The sequence below is a fragment of the Carlito syrichta genome, unplaced genomic scaffold (assembly GCF_000164805.1).
Source record: "Carlito syrichta isolate Samal-C Ts95f unplaced genomic scaffold, Tarsius_syrichta-2.0.1 Scaffold314111, whole genome shotgun sequence".
In the NCBI taxonomy this organism is placed as follows: domain Eukaryota; kingdom Metazoa; phylum Chordata; class Mammalia; order Primates; family Tarsiidae; genus Carlito; species Carlito syrichta.
Window position 1 is genome coordinate 1,323,253 of NW_007258207.1, and position 19,157 is coordinate 1,342,409.

General features: G+C 38.6%; 1 protein-coding gene across 5 annotated transcripts in view; it reads left to right on the top strand.

The window, feature by feature from the left end:
• CACNB4 (calcium voltage-gated channel auxiliary subunit beta 4) overlaps nucleotides 1-19,157 on the top strand; it is a 134,221-nt gene that overhangs the window by 92,649 nt on the left and 22,415 nt on the right. For 4 of the 5 annotated variants that reach the window (XM_021719072.1, XM_021719070.1, XM_008071074.2 and 1 more), the window contains 6 exons: nucleotides 592-668; nucleotides 2,140-2,159; nucleotides 2,382-2,462; nucleotides 3,784-3,842; nucleotides 12,425-12,534; nucleotides 17,991-18,142. In XM_021719072.1, coding sequence (XP_021574747.1) covers nucleotides 629-668; nucleotides 2,140-2,159; nucleotides 2,382-2,462; nucleotides 3,784-3,842; nucleotides 12,425-12,534; nucleotides 17,991-18,142 — 462 coding nt within the window. In that variant the 5' untranslated portion in view covers nucleotides 592-628. The remainder of the gene's footprint in view (nucleotides 1-591; nucleotides 669-2,139; nucleotides 2,160-2,381; nucleotides 2,463-3,783; nucleotides 3,843-12,424; nucleotides 12,535-17,990; nucleotides 18,143-19,157) is intronic. The other variant, XM_021719073.1, reaches the window with a different exon arrangement.

Sequence of the window (19,157 nt, forward strand, 5' to 3'; positions counted from 1 at the left end):
GCAGCCCGCGGGTTCGAGACCCACCTGGGCAACTTGGCGAGACCTCATCTCTACAATAAATCAAAAAATTAGCGGGGCGTGGTAGTGTGCGCCTGTAGTTCCAGCTACTCGGAAGGTTGAGGCAGAAGGATCGCTGGAGCCCAGTAGGTCGAGGCTGCGGTGGCTGGGAGCGGCCACTGCACTCCCGTCTGGGCGACTGAGTGAGACTCCAACTCAAAAGAAAAGAAAAAAAAAATGGTTTCTCCGGGTTTTGCTGCTTGTTTTGAGCTATGTTTGACTAGCACATTGTTAGGTAAACAGGCAGTTCACAAGAACGTTCCTGTCAGTGATTGTTTTGCCTAATTTCTGCATTAAATAGCTAGAAGAGATGCTTTTGCAAAATATCTCCATGTGTCAGTTAGTTTCCCACTTTCTCTGAGAAATGAGGTCAGAGAAAACATTTGGACAGATTCTTGAAGTTTTTGTCTATAGCACAATTTGGTGTGTTTTGAATTATCTAGTAGGAGTAAGGCCAAAGAAAGCTTTGTACTCTCAAGTTCTATTTTCAAAGAATTTGGGGAGTGAGTCTTAAGTTCCTTTTACATATCCTAGGAAATCAAGTGGAAATTCTTCTTCAAGTCTTGGAGAAATGGTATCAGGGACATTCCGAGCAACTCCCACATCAACAGGTGAGGACTTTAGTTAAACACTTGTTAATGAAATGTCTTCCTTTGAAAATATCTGAATGCACATGCAAGTATTTTTTTTAATTTGGAAACAATCGAAAGGCTTGGTTTAAAGGTTTCTCTATTTAATATCTGATTGCTCGTTTGCTTTCTATTGTAATTTGATCTGATTTTAAAGGTACTGAATTATAATAATTTTGTGTAAACTGATCAGCAACAAGAGTCCAGCAGTCTTTAAGGTGGTGAGGGCCAATAACAAAAGAAAAAGAAAGTTCTAGACTCTCAAGAACATGCTCTGTTCAGTCTCCATGTGAAACTGTAGAATGTATTGGTATAGCTTAGGTTGGAAGTATTGAAGCAGAGAATAGGGAAGACTTATCAGGTGAGGTTGGGCCTTGTTTCTCTTTGGACAACAGACAGCTGAGCTCTGGAATTAATGGTCATGAAGGAACAGCGATGACCTAATAGGGAGCTGTGGTGCATTTGGAAGTCAAGGAGGTATTCTCGCAGGAATTTTTCTTCCACAACATTCCTTTACTCCTATAAGCCAATTCCCTCTGGCCTAGAACTGCCCTGCTTGAGGGCATCTAGTGTTCTATTACCAATCTCAATTCCAGTTTCATTACTGATTCATAATGGCAAGTTTAAGGCTCTGTTCTGGCCTACCATAACTTCAGGAGAATGGATTAGTTCTAGAATAGTTCTAAATATCTGAGTCCTTCCTTGTTCATGTGAATCTCTCCTGATCCTCTAGGGCACTGAACTAAACTACATCTCTGAGTTGCCCCCAAATAGATTGGAGCTGCTTGCGTGGCCACAAAACCACTTTAAATCAGATATTGAGTATATTTTGCCTCATTCACATCGGTCAGATGTTCAAGACATTGCAGATTTTCACTATTTCAAACAGGAAAGAACAGGAATAACAGGTTATAAATTTATTTGAAGTTTAAAAGCAACATAATAGGTAAAAATGTGTCAATATTCTAGAAAATGGGCTCCTAAGGGACTACAAAATTATTTCATGGTTCACGGAAGCTACAAATACAAAAATAATGAGTAATTGAGGTGGTAGTCACTTTTGCCCAAATTGTTATTCTGTTTCCTTTTGTGAAACTGTATTCGTCCAGCTTGTTCCCAGCAACACAGTGCTGTGTCCAACATGGGAACAACCCATGGTGAATGTCTGGCCCGGAATATCCATTGTTGTTCTGAACTCCTGTCCTCCACCCCCACCCAACATGAAATCAGATAAAAGTTCATTTGTACAGGGAGGGACTTGTCTCTTTCTCATGTCTTCAGAACTGGCATGTCCAGCAAGGAACAATAGAGCAGGGCGCCACAGAGTGGATGATAGGGAAGTGATGAAGGTAATGACAGGGACGAATGGGTATGTTCTTCCATCTTTTAAACTCATGTACTGTCAATTACAGAGATGACATATTTTGATATGGCTCTCATTGTTGTCTTTTAGCAAAACAGAAGCAAAAAGTGGTAAGTTGTGTTTCCTTTCTAAATCTCCTGTTAAGGTTCCTATACATCCATGCCTGCAGTGCTCCATTCAGTGGCCCAAATGGCTGTAAAATAAGGGATGAGCCTTCTGGTGGGGACCTGTGGTGATCATGTGTCGTTGGACCTGAGAATTGTGAACACTGTGACTGTGGAGCAGCCGTGCTCAACCTTACCTCGTCACGCATGTCACATCATCTTTTTCAGACGGAGCACATTCCTCCTTACGATGTTGTGCCATCGATGCGTCCGGTGGTGTTAGTGGGGCCATCACTGAAAGGTTATGAGGTACAAATATCATCTGTTACTCTTCAGTTCTTGATCGAGAACCCAGGAAACAGTCATTTTGGTGCTTGGTCCTCCAGGGTCTGTTTCCATATAGGTACTGATGGAAGCCAATGCTCAGTATGTGAAGGGGGTGGTGGGGGAATGAGGGCTCATGTATCCCTTTGACCTTCCTTTCCTCTCTTGCACACTTCTCACTGTTTATGTATTACATTGTTTACAAATACCTCCCTCAAAATATTTACAATGGGAAATTCTGGTCAAAGATTTGCTCTGTGTTAAATGCAAAGAAAAGGACTCTGTCTTGCCCATTCCCATTATTATTAGAAATAATAGAGAATGAGCCCCGCAGGGGAACATGCAATCTTCCAGCAGACCCAACCCTCAGAACACCAACAAGTCTTACCCCGTTGGGTGCTCTTGATGATGACATATTCCACCAAATGTTTCTCTGCTTATTTGTTTTAAAGAAATAGAAACATATAAGGGGAAAAAACACTAAAAACATCAGTGAACTTTGGAGTTTAATTAACAGTGCCGCATAACAAGGAAAAGAGTAGAGCCTTAGATGTACTACATTTCAGATGTTACCGTTTTGACTTTCTGCTAGCGTGACTAAAACAGGTGGATATGATATCAAACTGAGCATGGACAGCCTACAGGGCACCATTCCTACCGAGCTAGGACAATGTCTGGCACATGGTAGGCACTCAGTACAAGTTTATTGAATGAATTAATGAATCTCTTTGAGGCAGATCTAAGAATCCTCCTCCCTCTCTTCCTCACTCCCTTCCTCCCTCACCTCCTTCCGCTCTCTCCCTCCCTCTCTTCCTCCCTCACCTCCTTCCCCTCTCTCCCTCCCTCCCTTCCCCTCTCTCCCTAGAAATGTTAGAGGGATGAGCAACAGAGTGTTCTACAAAAATCCAGCCCTAGGCATGGAGAATTTCCACTAACATGCACAGACTAACAGGAGGACTGAGCCCAGGGCTGGCCTTGGCCTCTAGCTGCTCCTCACTGGAGGCGAGCACAACTCAGGCATATCAAGGATGGCCAGCACCACTGTCCAAAGCCAGCCTATGTCTGGTACACACTGCTGGCTTATTTCTCAGCACCCTGGTGGAGAACTAGGGGGAGAAAATTAGCAATTGCACATGGTTAAGCATACAAAATACCGTCCATGGTAACTTCCTCCTAGGAGACAGCTGGCTGTGATAAGGTCTTTGCTTAATCAGAGATCCCTTCTCTCTCGCCTCTTTTCACTTTTGACTTCTCTCTCTCTTTCTGTGTGTCTTTGCCTCATTCTTTTTTTCTCACCTCTGCAAAGGTAACAGACATGATGCAGAAAGCCCTCTTTGATTTCCTGAAGCACAGGTTTGATGGGAGGTGAGAAATATAGATGTTTTTGTATATTTATTTTCCTTTAACTAGACGTGTATGATAAATTGATTTGTAGATCTGTGTTTCCAGAGATTGCAGAAGTTCTCTAATTAAAAGTTAACTCAGTATTCTTGGGAAGAATTTAATGAAAAAACTCTGAAACTATGAAGCCTCACATTGAATCCCCAAGGGAAAAAGGACCTTGAGAAGGAAAATAAGCCATTTGTTTTATTTAAATGTATGTGTCTTTACTTGTTACTTATTAGTGAACTCATACCAAAATGATTTTTATGAAAAATATTAATTAAATAATATTCTAAAGACTATGGTGGCTCACTGGTCAAGCTGAGTAATATTTGGGAGTTGTGCATGCATGTATATGCGTGTGCATGTCATATGAAGGAGTAAATACAAAGTGCTGAATTTCCTGAAGAGTGTAAGAATGGTTTTCAGCATAAGTCTCCCAAAGTAACTATTTTATAAGGAATAGTACTTATTGGATATTTAGTTCTGGGTTTGTTTTTTATTAGAAATGACCTTTGTTATTTTATTGAGCTTTTTTTTCTGCATTCTATTATGATCCATCATCAATATGGCTCAGTCTTTGGCCATTAAATAAGTTTATTATTTAAGTTTTGTGAAAACTCTTTGACATTGCAGAATATATTCTATGTAAAAATAACCACACAAAAAAACCTGAAGACTTGTCAGAAATGTAGAAAATTTAAATAGTGTATTGAAAAGTATGGGTAAATACATCCAATGTATTGCTTTAGTCCTGGGCAACTTGGCGAGACCTTATCTCTACAATAAATCAAAAAAATTAGCCAGGCGTGGTAGCACATGCCTGTAGTTCCGGCTATTTGGAAGACTGAGGTGGAAGGATCACCGGAGCCCAGCAGGTCAAGGTTGCGGTGGCCAGGAACAGCCACTGTACTCCAGTCTGGGTGACAGAGTAAGACACCAACTCAAAAAAAAAAAGAAAATTGCACAAAATAATTTTAAAGTGTAAATAATATCTTCAAATAGATTTTAATAAATTGATATTTTAAAAAACAAACATGGTAATGCTTTAAGTATAATTTGTTTATATCTGTCAAAAAAAAAGTCTTTTGGATAATTGTGTTAAAATATTCATTCGTTTCTGGGACTTTAAACAAAAAGCATAAACAGATTTTTAGTTCCAATAATTGAGATTTTTAGTTCAAAAAATAAGAATGCTTCTTTGTCATTATGTAAGCTTCTAAGAACATTAATATAGGCCAGGCTACCTTAATAGATAGACCCAAAAATGTATAATGATTTAAACACAATGGAAACATTATTGCACTTAACAGTCTGAGGCAGGTGTTCCTTTGCTTGGAGAAAGGGTAGAGTAACAAGAGGGGAGGATTGGGCAGTAGTTTGTTCCCCCTGACATTTGGAGTGCTTAGTGTGGGAGGGTGATCTCTCCAGTCAGGGGAAGGAACTTGCTGGGCCTGGAGTGGGGGATACATCAGATACAAAGTAGGATACATCATTTCTCACATGTAATTGGTTAGAACTTGGTCATGTGGCCATACCTAATTGTAAAGAAGACTGGGAAATAGAGTCTAGCTAAGTATCCAGAAGGAAGAGGAGATAGGTTTTATTGAACAAATTATGTTTTCTGCTACATTCGTCTAGCAGACAAAATGGGCTTAATAAATTCGACATGTGTTTATCCCACCCCACTTTTTTTTTATTAAATTAAATAGGGTTCTCACTCTGTCACCCAGGTTAGAGTACAGTGGCACAACCACAACTCACTGCAGCCTCAAACTCCTGAGTTCAGAAGATCCTTCCACCTCAACCTCCCAAGTAACTGGGATTACAGCCACACTCTAACACACCAGACTAATTTTTTTTTTTTTTTTTTTTGGCATGTGTAGAGATGAAGGCTTGCTGTCTTTCCTAGGCTAGTCCTGAACTCCTGGCCTCCTGCCTCGACCTCCCAAAGTGCTGGGATTATAGGCATGAACCACTGCACCTGGCCATTTCATTCTTTTTTTTTTTTTTTTTTTTGAGTTGTAGTCTCACTCTGTCGCCCAAACTGGAGTGCAGTGGCCGCTCCCGGCCACCGCAGCCTCAACCCGCTGGGATCCGGCGATCCTTCCGCCTCAGCCTTCCAAGTAGCCAGAATTACAGGCATGTGCTACCATGCCCGGCTGGTTTTTTGATTTATCGTAGAGATGAGGTCTCGCTGCCCAGGCGGGTCTCAAACCCGCGGGCTCAGGCAATCCACTCACCTCAGCCTCCCAAAGGCGCGGGATTACAGGCTGAGCCACCGAGCCCGGCTCATTTTATTCTTTTAAAAAGAAGATAGGCAGAGAATGAAGTCATTACAGAGAAAACAAGTGAGAAGCACTGAATGCTAGAATACTGGAGTTGGAAGAAAGTATAAAAGTTCTCTTTATCTAATCTACTTTCCCCAACAACTGCATTCAGATAGACAATCTGCTTCTGTTTGAAACTTCTGGCTATTGGGAATTCACTTCCTGAAAAAGGCATTACAAAGAAGCAGCTGAGCTCTGACTCAGTTGAAGAGTGTCGCTGGTCTTGGTCCAGCCCTCTGAAGTTCTTGGCCATGACCCTTGCCCTCATGCAGCTCTCTGTGAATTGAAGGCAGCCAACACACATGGCCTGGTCTTCTGTGTTTTGGGTTGCAAACACACAGTTCCTTCAGCTATGCGTGGAGTCACGTGGTTTTAACCTGTGTCACCTTTACCTAAGGCAATTCTGAACGGTACCTCATCCACTCTCCCCATAACAATCCTCAGTCTGAACAAATCCCATCCCATAACACAGCCTTAGATTGTTAGATTGTTTTGGTCCACATATAACATAATTATAAACAGTGTTGTTAAAGATTTGAAAAGTAGGCACTATGGAAAAGAAGAAAGGATTTCTGATAATTTACCAAAAATTAGAGTGACTTAATTGCTGACTTTAAGAATGAAGAGTCTGATGTTCTTCCTCAATCCTGAGGCCCAGAAAGTGGACATTTATTTAATTGTAACAACAGAGAAGTTTATTTAATTGTCTTAAATCGAGTAAAATTGTCTACATCAATGACTGTACACATACTATTAAAGTTGATTTTAATAAAAATAGAATGAAAATTTCAATGCCAAGTGTCCATGGGGTCTGATGACATGGCAGATGATCTGGAGGAAGAATCCAGCAGCAGCAAAGGTAGTAGATGGAGATAAAGACTTAGCCCTAGAGAGATCATGATATACAGCAGAGTTGGAGAAAGATAGATATTAAAGGTAGGGATGAGAGAGTGGATTTGCTTTCAAATATTAGAAGGCCATGCAGCAGAAAAAACAGTGAGTTCACTGTTTGAGTTTATGTGGAGACTTTGATAAGGAAGAAGAAATTTGCAGGTAGCTTCACACAGACTGTGACATCTTTTGCATGGGAAATATCCTTACGGTTTGAGCTATGACAACCTGCTGCATTATGTTTTACCAATTAATAAAAGGCACGAAAACAAGTAGTCTTCCATTGAAACCAGCCAGAAGTACAGCCTTTAGTGCAGTGATACAGCATGAACAATATGTTCTAGTGGATACCTGCTCTGTTTCATTTGCTATGAGTGCAATAGGTTAGACAAAATAGGAGAAAATCCTATTATTTTTTCAGAAAATGCAAAAAAAAAAAAAAAAAAAAGACTAAGAGACTTTATTCTTTAACATTGTTTTTCAGATCCTGGTCAGAAAACAATTCAAAAAATTGGATTAAAGTCCAAAGTTTTGATTATTGCAGAATCATAAACTTGGTAGTTTTTTGGTATACCTTAGAAATGATTTGTCAGTTTAGAGCTATATAATATACAAATTTATTGCGATAGCTGCTATTGTGAGGCCAAACTATAACACATGTAAGAAAAATGCAAAACACAATGCTAGTTCTGAAGGCCCTCTGTATATGTGAATATCTGATGATTTCTGTGCATAGACCATAGATTAAATAAGCCTAACAAGCCACTGTAGTGGCACCTACCTGGCTGGGACACAGTGGATACACAGTGGGCCAGAGCTTCCCTCTTCATTTCACACCACACACAGTCATTGTGGGCCATCCTTTCAGATAAGGTTTGTTCTCTGGTTGAATCTACCATTCATAAACTGAACAGCCCGCAGTGAAACCAGTTGTGGTTTTTGACCTATGCCAATAATTTAAAATCCCAAAAGGTTGTTTCTTTGGATTTTTTGACAACAGAGTCAGATAAGATCTGTAACATTTATTGATGCTTTGTAGCTGACAATTCATGACCAAATATCCTAGATGAATGTCATATAACCTATACAGGTTCTTAAGCTAAAGGAAGCTATTAGCCAGGGACATACAAAGATTTTAAGAAGGGTTTGAGAAAGATTTTTGTTTTTTGTTTTGCTTTGTTTTTAAATTGGGGTCTTACTGTGTGCCCAGGCTGGAGTGCAGTGGCATAATCATAGCTCACCACAGCCTTGACTTCCTAAACTCAGGTGATCCTTCTGCCTCCTTCTCCCTTGTAGCTGTGACTACAAGCATGTGCCACCACATTTGGCTTTTTTTTTTTTGCAGAGACAGAGTCTCATTATGTTGCCTAGGCTGATCTCAAACTCCTGGGCTCAAGCGATCCTCCCACTTCAGCCTCCCAAAGTACTGAGATTTGAGGCATGAGCCACTGCACTGGCCTGAGAAAGAATTTGAAAGAAAAGAGGCTAAGAATACAAGGAGACAGTATTTATTTATAAAAGGAAATGAGAACTAGCAGCCAAGCCATGTAAAAATGAAGACAGTTTTTAATCGCAGTCAACAAATGGAAAAAGAACAATGACTTCTGTTTCATAATCAATGTCATTCTAATACCTTCTTCTACTATTCTCTATTCAAATGCAGACTCATCACTGGACACTCAAATGCTAGTGATAATTAATTGAACATTTTAACATTAAGCTTAAGTATGTAAATTAGCAGGTTTTGATTACAATGTGCCTGACCAGAGTCTCCTGATTTCAGACTCTGGGAATGGGAGAATTCATGACAGACTGCCAACTTTTCAGGATAGGATATAAGTAATCTATCTCCCTCAAGCTGTCAAATCTCCAATATTTTTTTTGCCTTGTATGAAACTATATATGTGCCTATCATCCTAGGATGCTATGAAAAATTATTTAAGAAAGCACTTTGATATGTTATCTAAGTTGCTGCTGATAACAATCCCGTGAAATAGTTATAGCAAAGCGACTGTCATCATTTTATTGATTAGGATACCGAGGCTCAAAAGATGGAATGACTTGTCCATGGTCATGCAAACACCAAGAGAAAGATCCCGGAAAAAATACTCAACTCTTCCTATGCCATTGTTATCTCCATTCTCCTGACAGTGCACTATTGTGTTCTTTGGAACACTTTTTCCTATTAGTACTAGGAAGTTGTTTTTTTTTTTTAATTATCATATTGACTGGGCTGCATATTAGATGTAACAAGGATAGAATATAGAGGGATCTTACAACTGTTACACTACCAACACGGGAATACTAATAATTTTTGAATGAATGTATCATAACTGAAAGTAATATCTTTCCTTAGAAAATCACAGAAAATGAATACTCATAGCTCCTGATGGATTGCAGCAGTTATGATTAATTTCCAGGTGGAAATATGCAACAGTTGGGGTTCAGATTTTCTGGATTTAGGGAATTACTTTTGCTAGTTTTCAGAAACATTTGCTGCTACACCTAGTCTGCTGGTGAACGGAACTTCAGTAGTCAATCACCTAGTGGCCAGTAACTACTAACAGTAGGTCATAGAAAGATTTTCAAGGCAACTTTGTAGAGATGTATGTCAAACAGGATGCATAGGAATGCTGGAAGACCCGAAGGGGTCTGAGTATAGCAAGAAAAGAAGTGGAAAGGATACTACTCTCAGTTTTAGAAAAATTATATAAGCTAAATTGCATTTAATTGCGAATGTAATTACTTTTCTGGAGACTTTTTTAAAACAGCAATTTTGAGTTTGCTGTCTGATTTTACTAGTGATAAGCATCTTTGCATAGAAAAAAAAGAAGCTCCTATGTTGTTTTATTGAAGATTTTCTAGGGATGTGTCTATGTTTTCCAGAGCTCTATTTCATGTATGTGTATTCCTATTAACAAATAACGTGTGTTAGTAGGTTAACTTGTATTGGTATATATATATGTCTCAGAAGAAAAAAACCCTTTATTATCTATACCTTTTCCTCTATTTCTGTAGCATATGTGAAGCAGTTTTATTTTTCTCTGAATTTTTGGAACCTTCATTGTGTTTGAAAATTACTTTATAAAAGTGCTTTTATAACTCAGAAAAAAATAAAATTATGCATCTATTGATCATCTCTTCAGATTTTAAGAACTGAAGTTCACTTATCTAGAACTGGAAAACCTGATTTTCACTTAAGAAGAATAGAATCTTTGGGCCCTCTAAAAACCATTAATCTAGAAAGTTGAATTCTGCCTCTAAACCTGCCCACTTGTCTCCAATCAGGCATTTGAATTGCTCTGGAACATGATCGTATGTTTCTATCCAGCAGCTCCATTCTTAAAACAAATAAACCAGAAGCCCAGACACATGAAAATAAACATGCAAACCCTATTCAGTAAAGGAAAAGAGCTGCCTATGCAATTTCGTGTCTCAAAGCAGCAGTGGCCAATCAAGCAGTGAAGACTCACATGTGAGGTTCACCCCATCTCGGTCTGATTTCAATTCTGACCACCTAGAGCAAGGCCAAGACTGACTGTGCATCTACACTTGTTGGTTTGTCTCATATCTGGAGATCCAGAGTTGCTGGAAAAGAAAACTCAACCATAAGGGTATTATAGAATCAGGTGACTTGGCAGTGGTCTGGTGCTCAGCAGCGTGGTTTAGACCTTCTGAGCCTGTAACTAACCATGTGCAGCTTCCTCTCTGGGTTTCAGTTTCCTTTCTAGTAAAAAGAAGAAGTTGTTACACCAGTGTTTTCCCACGTCTTTTGGCAGTTGAACCATTTTTTACAGTGAAATCATATGTAAATCCCTGATGCAGAGAACAGAAATGCAGAGGTGTTTGCCCTCACTGAGGGTGATAAAGCTGGAGCCCTGTCAGCTGAACCTCCCTTGAGTACTCAGAAGGGTCCCTGAGGTTTTCTGCAGAACTCTTGGTTTCTGCAGACGACAATTTTAAGATGCATCAAATAATTCTTAGGGCCTAAAAATTCTAAAAAGTTTAAGAATTTACGACTTCCTCAAAGGTACCTGCATAATGAACATTTGTATACCTAACATCTTTAAAATTAAAAAGTAAAAGTAAAACTTCTTGACCACCTACAGCTAATACATGCAGTGACACAGGCAAGCAATACTTTGCTTAAAATGGCACCAGACCTTTGCACAGCCTGTTTTAAAGAAGCAATTTCCAACTATCTGTGAAAAGGACTATTGACAATTCTCTCCAAGACTTTAGGTTACTTAAGTCAGGTAAAGAGTCTTCTGACAGTGCTGACAGTGTTGTCCTAAAACACGTGTGAGATGACATATGATTCAATAATTGTTAATAACTCTTTCTCTTCCCTGCTCCAATGCCCAAAGGAGTTTGAAAATGGAGGAGAATGGGTGCACCAAGTGACTATAAAAGACTTCCTTTCTTGGAAGTCTGCCAAACTATGAAGATAAGGATGGAGAAAGGCCATGGTGGCAGTAACTGGCTTAGAGAGGCAAACTTTGAATTCTGCAGGTAGATAATAATTGGACATTGAGCAATCCCAGTTTAAAATAAAGAGTTTGAAAATTGTAAATTCCAGATGTTCTCATTTAATAAATCATATGCAAATAGATACCCCTTTCCATTCATTTGCGGTGTTTTTGCTTTAATTTCCTCTTGCATGAGTGCAGGATACGTTGTAACTTACCAAAATCCTGGCATAATACATTCTCACATTGCTCTCCAAACAGTGTCTTACAACTGCCCACTATGTGCATTCAAAGTCATGTGTCTGCAGAAAAGAAACCATATTTTTCACTTTCTTACAAATGAAGCATCCCTTTGGACCTGTGAAGAAGTGCTTCAACTTAGCCACTGGCTGGTTGTCTTTGATGATCAAAATGAAGAGCGTTTCCCCACTTTGACCAGCAGCATTAAAATGCCAGGGCACAGCATTTGTAGTTCCTGAAGGTCTTGTTCAAGAAAAAAGAGCAAATCAACTGTGAATTATGGGGAAATTGTATTGTTGCTTCCTAGAAAGAGCATGATTTATTTATGTGTTTTGATTCCTTCCTGGTGTGGTGTGCATTGTAAAGAGAATTCAGCAAGGCAGGCCATAATGGAGGAACAACATTTTTACTGGAGTAGTTTTTTTGTTAAATAGCCAACATCCTCCTCCATTCTGCTCTGCTTGGATTTTAATACTAGCCAAAGCCTGTTTATGAAATACTTGTGGCCAATATGTATTATACTGTGGTTTTGCTGTATTATGTAAATTGGTTATTAAGTACTGTGGTTATAAATCACTTGGAAAGCCCCATAAAATTTTTACTGGCTTTTTCTGTTCTGTGTTCCTATTCATAGGATATCAATAACAAGAGTGACAGCTGACATTTCTCTTGCTAAGAGGTCTGTCCTAAATAATCCCAGCAAAAGAGCAATAATTGAACGTTCGAACACCCGGTCCAGCTTAGGTAAGATATTCTAATATGATACTTCTCCAAGCTATGCTTACTGACCGGGATAACACATGGTGCGTTTGAGAATGTCATTGCCAATTTGCTCCCTATTCTGGATGGGGAAGTACCAGATACCTGAAGAGAATGCTCACCGTGGACAGAAAGGGAGCAGAGTCTTGCAGCAGCTAGAGCCTGCTCTCTCTCAGCTTTAGCCAATTAGCTAATTAGGAGTCTGGTGGGAAGAATCCTCAACGGGCTCTCCTAGTCTTTTACTGCCTAACCACGTGAAACCACTCATCTGCACTTTGCCAAAGCTTCTCAATGAGGCTAATCATATCTGTCATACCCAAGTCACAGCTGACGTGAAAGGAAATGAGATGCTTAGCCTTCTCAGATCTTTAGAAGAAAAGCTAGATAATGGTGTTCTTGGTGTTGCTTCTGCTGCTAGTTGGTAGTATACAGAATAGTCACATCTTTAAGTGGAAATAGCAACCTTCATTAATAACTTGCAGGGAGTTTAAACATGTGTTTCCTGGAGTACTAGCAGAAAGCATCCTAAAATTCCCCATGATAGAGAAGAATAAAAGGCTGTAAGTGATTAACTCTATCAAGCCGTAGGTGAGGAGGACTGTGGAGGACGGAATCGCCATCCACAGAAGCGAGTCCACAGTGCTGGAGAATCACATTGTTCTTGAATGCCTGTCTGTGGTCTTTACACTTGCCAAGAGTGGTGTAGTTCAGTCTTAACTTCCTAGAATTCTCTTTTGTATTCACATGCAGAGGGCAACTTGTTTTAACTAGAAAATATAGATAGGACTCTTCCATGCTACTACATTTTTTTAAGCTACTGAGATGGACTCTGTAGATAGAAAAATAAGAGAAATTTTTAAAAGGTTTTCACGATAGAGTACATGCCCTAACATCTCATCAAGAATCCACGGATGGCTGTGCCTTGACTCTGAGCCAAGGACTGTGCAAGTTGTAAAAAAGATACAAAATATTATCTGTGTATTCCTGGTATGGGATTGGAACATGGTAATTGCCAATAAATGTTTGTTGGATGGTCGTTTTGTAAAAGAATGCTAAACATACCAAATGGAATAGCAGTCAGGGCTTGTCAGGAGAGGGGAAGAGCCCAGAGATGAGTGGCTTCTTGAATCCTAAATTTAGAACCTTCCACATACAGAGTGAAACCTTCTTAAAAGTACAACATTTTGATCTTAAGGATGTAACAATTGTTGTGTTAATGGTGAATCAGATTAGATGACTGACTAAAGTCAAATATTATGGTGACAAGTTTATTAAGTTAGGTTGAGATTTCTCAAAGCAACTGTTCTCTCCTGTCTTCTAACCTCCTAACTCTTCATAATGTTGTTAACCACTGCCTCTTTTGATGTATGATAAGAAACTAAAAGACACATAAAAGCATAAACTGGGTTGCCTGACTCCTTCAACCATGGCACCTACCAGGGGCTTCATGAGTATTCTTTGGAAGTAATTCCTTAGTATAAATATAGAGGAAGAAACAAAGTAGATCTTAGTTCACGGTCTTTACCTTTACTCTGTAAAGTCATATACCCACAATCATGTGGAGTTAATTTAATGACAATCTGTTATCATTATCACCATGTGATCTACTATGGCCATTTGTCTGCTTGTTAATGTACATTTGTAGATTCCCTCATCAGATGTTTATTGAACACTTACATTCTATGCATTGTGCTACACTAGGAAATACAAGCATGACTAGGATGCAGTATCTTACACATGGGCAAAGATAAAGAATGGACAGATGGATAAAATAATCTGGGATAGTGGAATTATTAACAAAGAACTAGGTAGCGGGTACGAGTTTTTGAGAAGACTTCTCAGAAGTTACATTGGAGCCAATTCTTCAAGGCAACCAAGAATGTACAAAGACATTGATATATTAACAAAAATATGTGATTGAGAAACAAGTAGATTTGTGCAAGCATGCTTTCAACAAGGAAGTCTAGTTTGAGAGTAACAGGAAAAGAGACTGAAAAAGTAGACAGAAGCCAGTGTGTTAGGGCTGTAAGTATGCCTTGATAAAGAAACCTCCAAAATAAAGTCCATGATATATTAATTTTATAAGCTATTAATAGTTGTTACATTTAAATGTTTTCCATGGTCAAATAAATTTGGGAATGATGAATTAAATAACTGGCAAGTTTCTTCTCTGCAAGACTTCTTAGAGCCTTTATGATACAAAGGGTAATGCGTGTTTGAAATTCCAAGAAAAGTTATCGTAGTATGCAATATATTCCTTGCATAAAATTCCCTTCTTCCCACAGGCTATATCTTATGAGATTACTGTTCCATTATACTAACTTTGGAAAATGTTGCTTTGACCCCTAAGGAGCCGTTGAAATATTTTAAATATGGGAGAGAGATAAACAGATTGTTCTTAAGATAGATCATTGGTGACAGAGATCCTGAAGAGAGGTGAACCCAGATTAGTTGTAGTTGGTCTATAGAAGTTAGTGTTCATTGAGGACCTCCAGTATCATAGTCCACAACTGCTCAGGGCTCCATTTGACTGGAATGGGATTATGAGGTAACCTTCATTGGAACCCTTCTGGGAATCAATGCAGATAGCCAAGACTGTTAGTTTGGTTGAGATTTTTTTCTTTAAGAAAATAAGCTCTGCAGATAAATATGCCTGTCTTTTCCTTACACATAAAATTTATTTATTACATTCTGTATACATACTATCCAAATATGGAGCTCACCACAATATTTAGTGTGGGCCTCTGCAGCCTCCTTCCTGCCTAGCTCTGCCTGGGCACCTCTCTGCTTATGCTGAAGTGCTCATTACCTAAGAGTTTTGTGTTGACTAAGCTTAGGAGTGCCTGTCTTCTGTCCTGTCAGAAACCACACTTAACCTCATTGTTAGAGCAGAGTAAATAAGGCCCAGGTGTTTCTGAGTTGTTTACGCAGACTCAGAGTGCTTTGAGGGTTATTTGTACCAGAGTAGTTCAATTTGTGTCAATGTCTTTTATGCTGCTTCAGAAAATATTGTATTCAGATTTGAAGCTTAAAACAATATAGTATTATTTCAGTATAACCCTGGCCAGGATCTCCTTAAACCAGTGGCAGTTTAATGAAAACATACCCCAACATCCTGAGGCTGACACATATAGCAATAAATATTGACTTTATTTTCCAAACTTACTTCTGAAGAAAAATTTCTTTTGTAACTGTTTCTGACATGTGAGAAACATGTGAGAAAAAAAGAGACAAATATGCTTATTATTACTGACAAATGTGGTCTATTATTTCAGAAGAATTTGGCAAAGGAGCCTACTTGTCTAATTTCTTCTAATTGATATCCTGGAAACTAGTCACTTTTCAAAGCAACATGAAATCTTTCAGGTCATTCATATTAGCTAACATGAAAAGTGATAGATATGATGAATCTTCAAATTCATACTTTTTAATACAGATCATATCTTAAACCTCAGTGATTCTATGACAAATAAGAATTTTATGCTATTGTGCAAAGGCCAAGAAAATAGTGACATGATTCTGTACATCCTGTCAGTCTTTTTGATTAAGGAAGTGAGACTATCTTAAGCAAAGCAAATCACGAACCCTTTTCAGTGAGGATATTTGAACAGTAACATTACCTTTTTCCTAAGCCATCTTTAAAATAATTTAAATTAGGTGACTTTGTCTACTCTCTGTACTTTGGACTAGTTTATAGCATTGTTAGAGCACATCTACAGCTAAAAAAGTAAAATTAAGTAAAAAAACCAAACAGGTCGGGCTTGGTGGCTGAGCCTGTAATCTCGGTGCTTTAGGAGGCCGAGGTGAGTGGATTGCCTGAGCCCGCAGGTTCGAGACCTGCCTGGCAACTTGGCAAGACCTCATCTCTACAATAAATCAAAAGTTAGCTGGGCGTGGCAGCGCATGCCTGTAGTTCCAGCTACTTGAAAGGCTGAGGCAGAAGGATCGCTGGAGCCCAGCAGATAAAGGCTGCTGTGGCCAGGAACATACCACTGCACTCCAGTCTGGGTGACAGAGTGAGACTCCAACTCAAAACAAACAAACAAACAAAACAAAATTTCTGAAAATTAAATAGTCTTATTTAGACTTGGGACATGACCCAATAAATCGGGTGAATTATAAAATATATATTAAAATTTTTTATGTTTCAGAAAACTATATTATGTTTTGATAACCTGTTTTCCTTTTTTTAAAAAAAAAAAACAACTGAATTGTTTAAGACATTTGAAAAAAAATAGATTTTTTTTGTTCTCCCAGACTCATGACAGATTTGGATCACTTGGCTATTACAGCCAGCCAAACAGATTTGCATCTAGATGAATTGTAGCATTTAAATATATTAGGTCTTAGTTGTTGTTATTGTTGTTGTTGTTTTCCCCCCTCCTTCCCACTGTTGTTGTTTTTTAATTTTGAAGATAATTATGCCTTAGAACAAGTATGCTGTCTGATACTTTTTTTTTGAGTCAGTCTCACTCTGTCACCCAGACTGGAGTGCAGTGACATGATCACAACCACTGCAGGCTCAACCTGCTGCGCTCAGGTGATCCTTCCACCTCAGCCTTCCAAGTAGTTGGACTATGGGCACACACTGCCATACCCAGCTAATTTTTTTATTTATTGCGAAGACTGGTCTTGCCAAGCTGCCCAGGCTGGTCTCGAACTCCTGGGCTCAGGCAATCTTCTCACCTCCGCCTCCCAAAGTGCTAGGATTACAGACGTGAGCCACTACACCTGGCACTGCTCTGATGCTTAAGTTCAACCAAACTTAATAGAATGCTATTTGTAAGAGTAGACCTAGAACAATTAGCCATGGGTTCAAAAAATGTGCATGTCAGTCAAAACAGGTGAGTTCTGTTTTTTTAAAGCATATCTACAAACTATTAATATATAACTTGATAGAAATACTTAAGTGTAATTTACTTTTTATGTTTTATTGCATTGTACTTGTATTCCAGTTGTTTTCTAAATGTAGTTTTAGCTTCTATGGCTGAAATGAAAGTTCTTTAGAACACAGCAATAATCAAAAACAACACAAAAGAATCACCATAGCTACATAAATCACTGACTATTAGGTTGAATGTAAGAAGCACATCAAGAGAGACATCCCAGGGGCACACCTCACCAACAAGGGTACCTGCACGATGAATATTTGTGTACCCAACCCTGAATTGTACCCCACAATTTCAAAATAAAAAAATTTTAAAACTAAAAAAAAAAAAAAAAAAGAGAGACCCATCCCAAATTTTTTCCATCAACTGTTGGCTTTATGCAAAATTCAGCCCATCTCTGTCATATTTATAAAAGATCTTAAATCAGCACTATGAAAATTCAAAATATTTTGTTTTGCAATGTAAACAAACATCTGAAAGTGTGCTATTTCTTTTTAATATAAGAATTGATTAATGCGGATAACTAGACCTATTTATTATTTCTCCCTTTAGCGGAAGTACAAAGTGAAATTGAAAGAATCTTTGAGTTGGCAAGATCTTTGCAACTGGTTGTTCTTGATGCAGACACCATCAATCACCCAGCACAACTTATAAAGACTTCCTTAGCACCAATTATTGTTCATGTAAAAGTCTCATCTCCAAAGGTAATTAGTTCATTGCTGTCTTAAGGGCTAGAATTGTATTTCTTCTGAAATATTCTTTGTCCTGTGATTTTTTTTTTTTTAGTGGGCAAGGAGGATGTCTTGTTAAGACTCTATCAATGAGCATATTTTAAAAATTTCACAGTGTACAGATTCTAGGAATATCAAATAAAGGATAAAATAGTCTGTTCCCTCAATAGGCATACTATCTGTTGTTGTTTCCAAGCCAGTCAGGTGTGTAAGTGTATAATACAAAGAAAACATTAAGAAAGATGAGGAAAAGTAGACTCTGGCTTTTTATAGACTATAGCTTCTATGTTGGTAAATTTCTCAGATAATCGTGATTCTTGTATCTACAACATTCTCTACCCAGTTAAGAGAGTATACAGCTCAAGAAAGGCATCTATATTGATTATATGTAAAATCAAATATCACTGTGTAAATATCTCTTATGGAAGCATTACAGACCCTGACATTTGTGCTAAGTTTGCATTCTTTGAGGAGTATAGTTATTCCATGATTAAGCACAATGGGACGTTTTCCATGTATTTTTATGCCATTGGAGGAGATAAAAATAAAAGTGAAACAGTCCCAAGTTGGTTTCTTTTTATTTGAGTATGCTTTCATTTTTAAAAAGTGATGATATTTTAAGAAATAAATATGAACTAGGTACCCTTGAGAGGTATGATCTTAATCAGTTTATTTTCAGTGCTTCCTAGGGTATATTTTGGTGCCTAAATGCAAATTCAACTACCAACCAAAACAGTAGTCTCCTCTCACGGGTGGAGAATGTCTAAAGAAGCTGTACCGTTCTTCAGATCTCCTGAAGTCCTAGCCTCTCTCATCACTCCAGTCACTGCTTCTGTGCAGTGGACTTGGGATTCCTGACCAAACCAAAGTTTGGAAATCAGCAGAATGCACCTTTCACTGCAGTGAAGGAGAGGCCTGCCCCTCCCCCTACCCATGACACGATGGTATCCTTAAGTGCAAGAATAAGGGCTCTCATGGACCTATATGC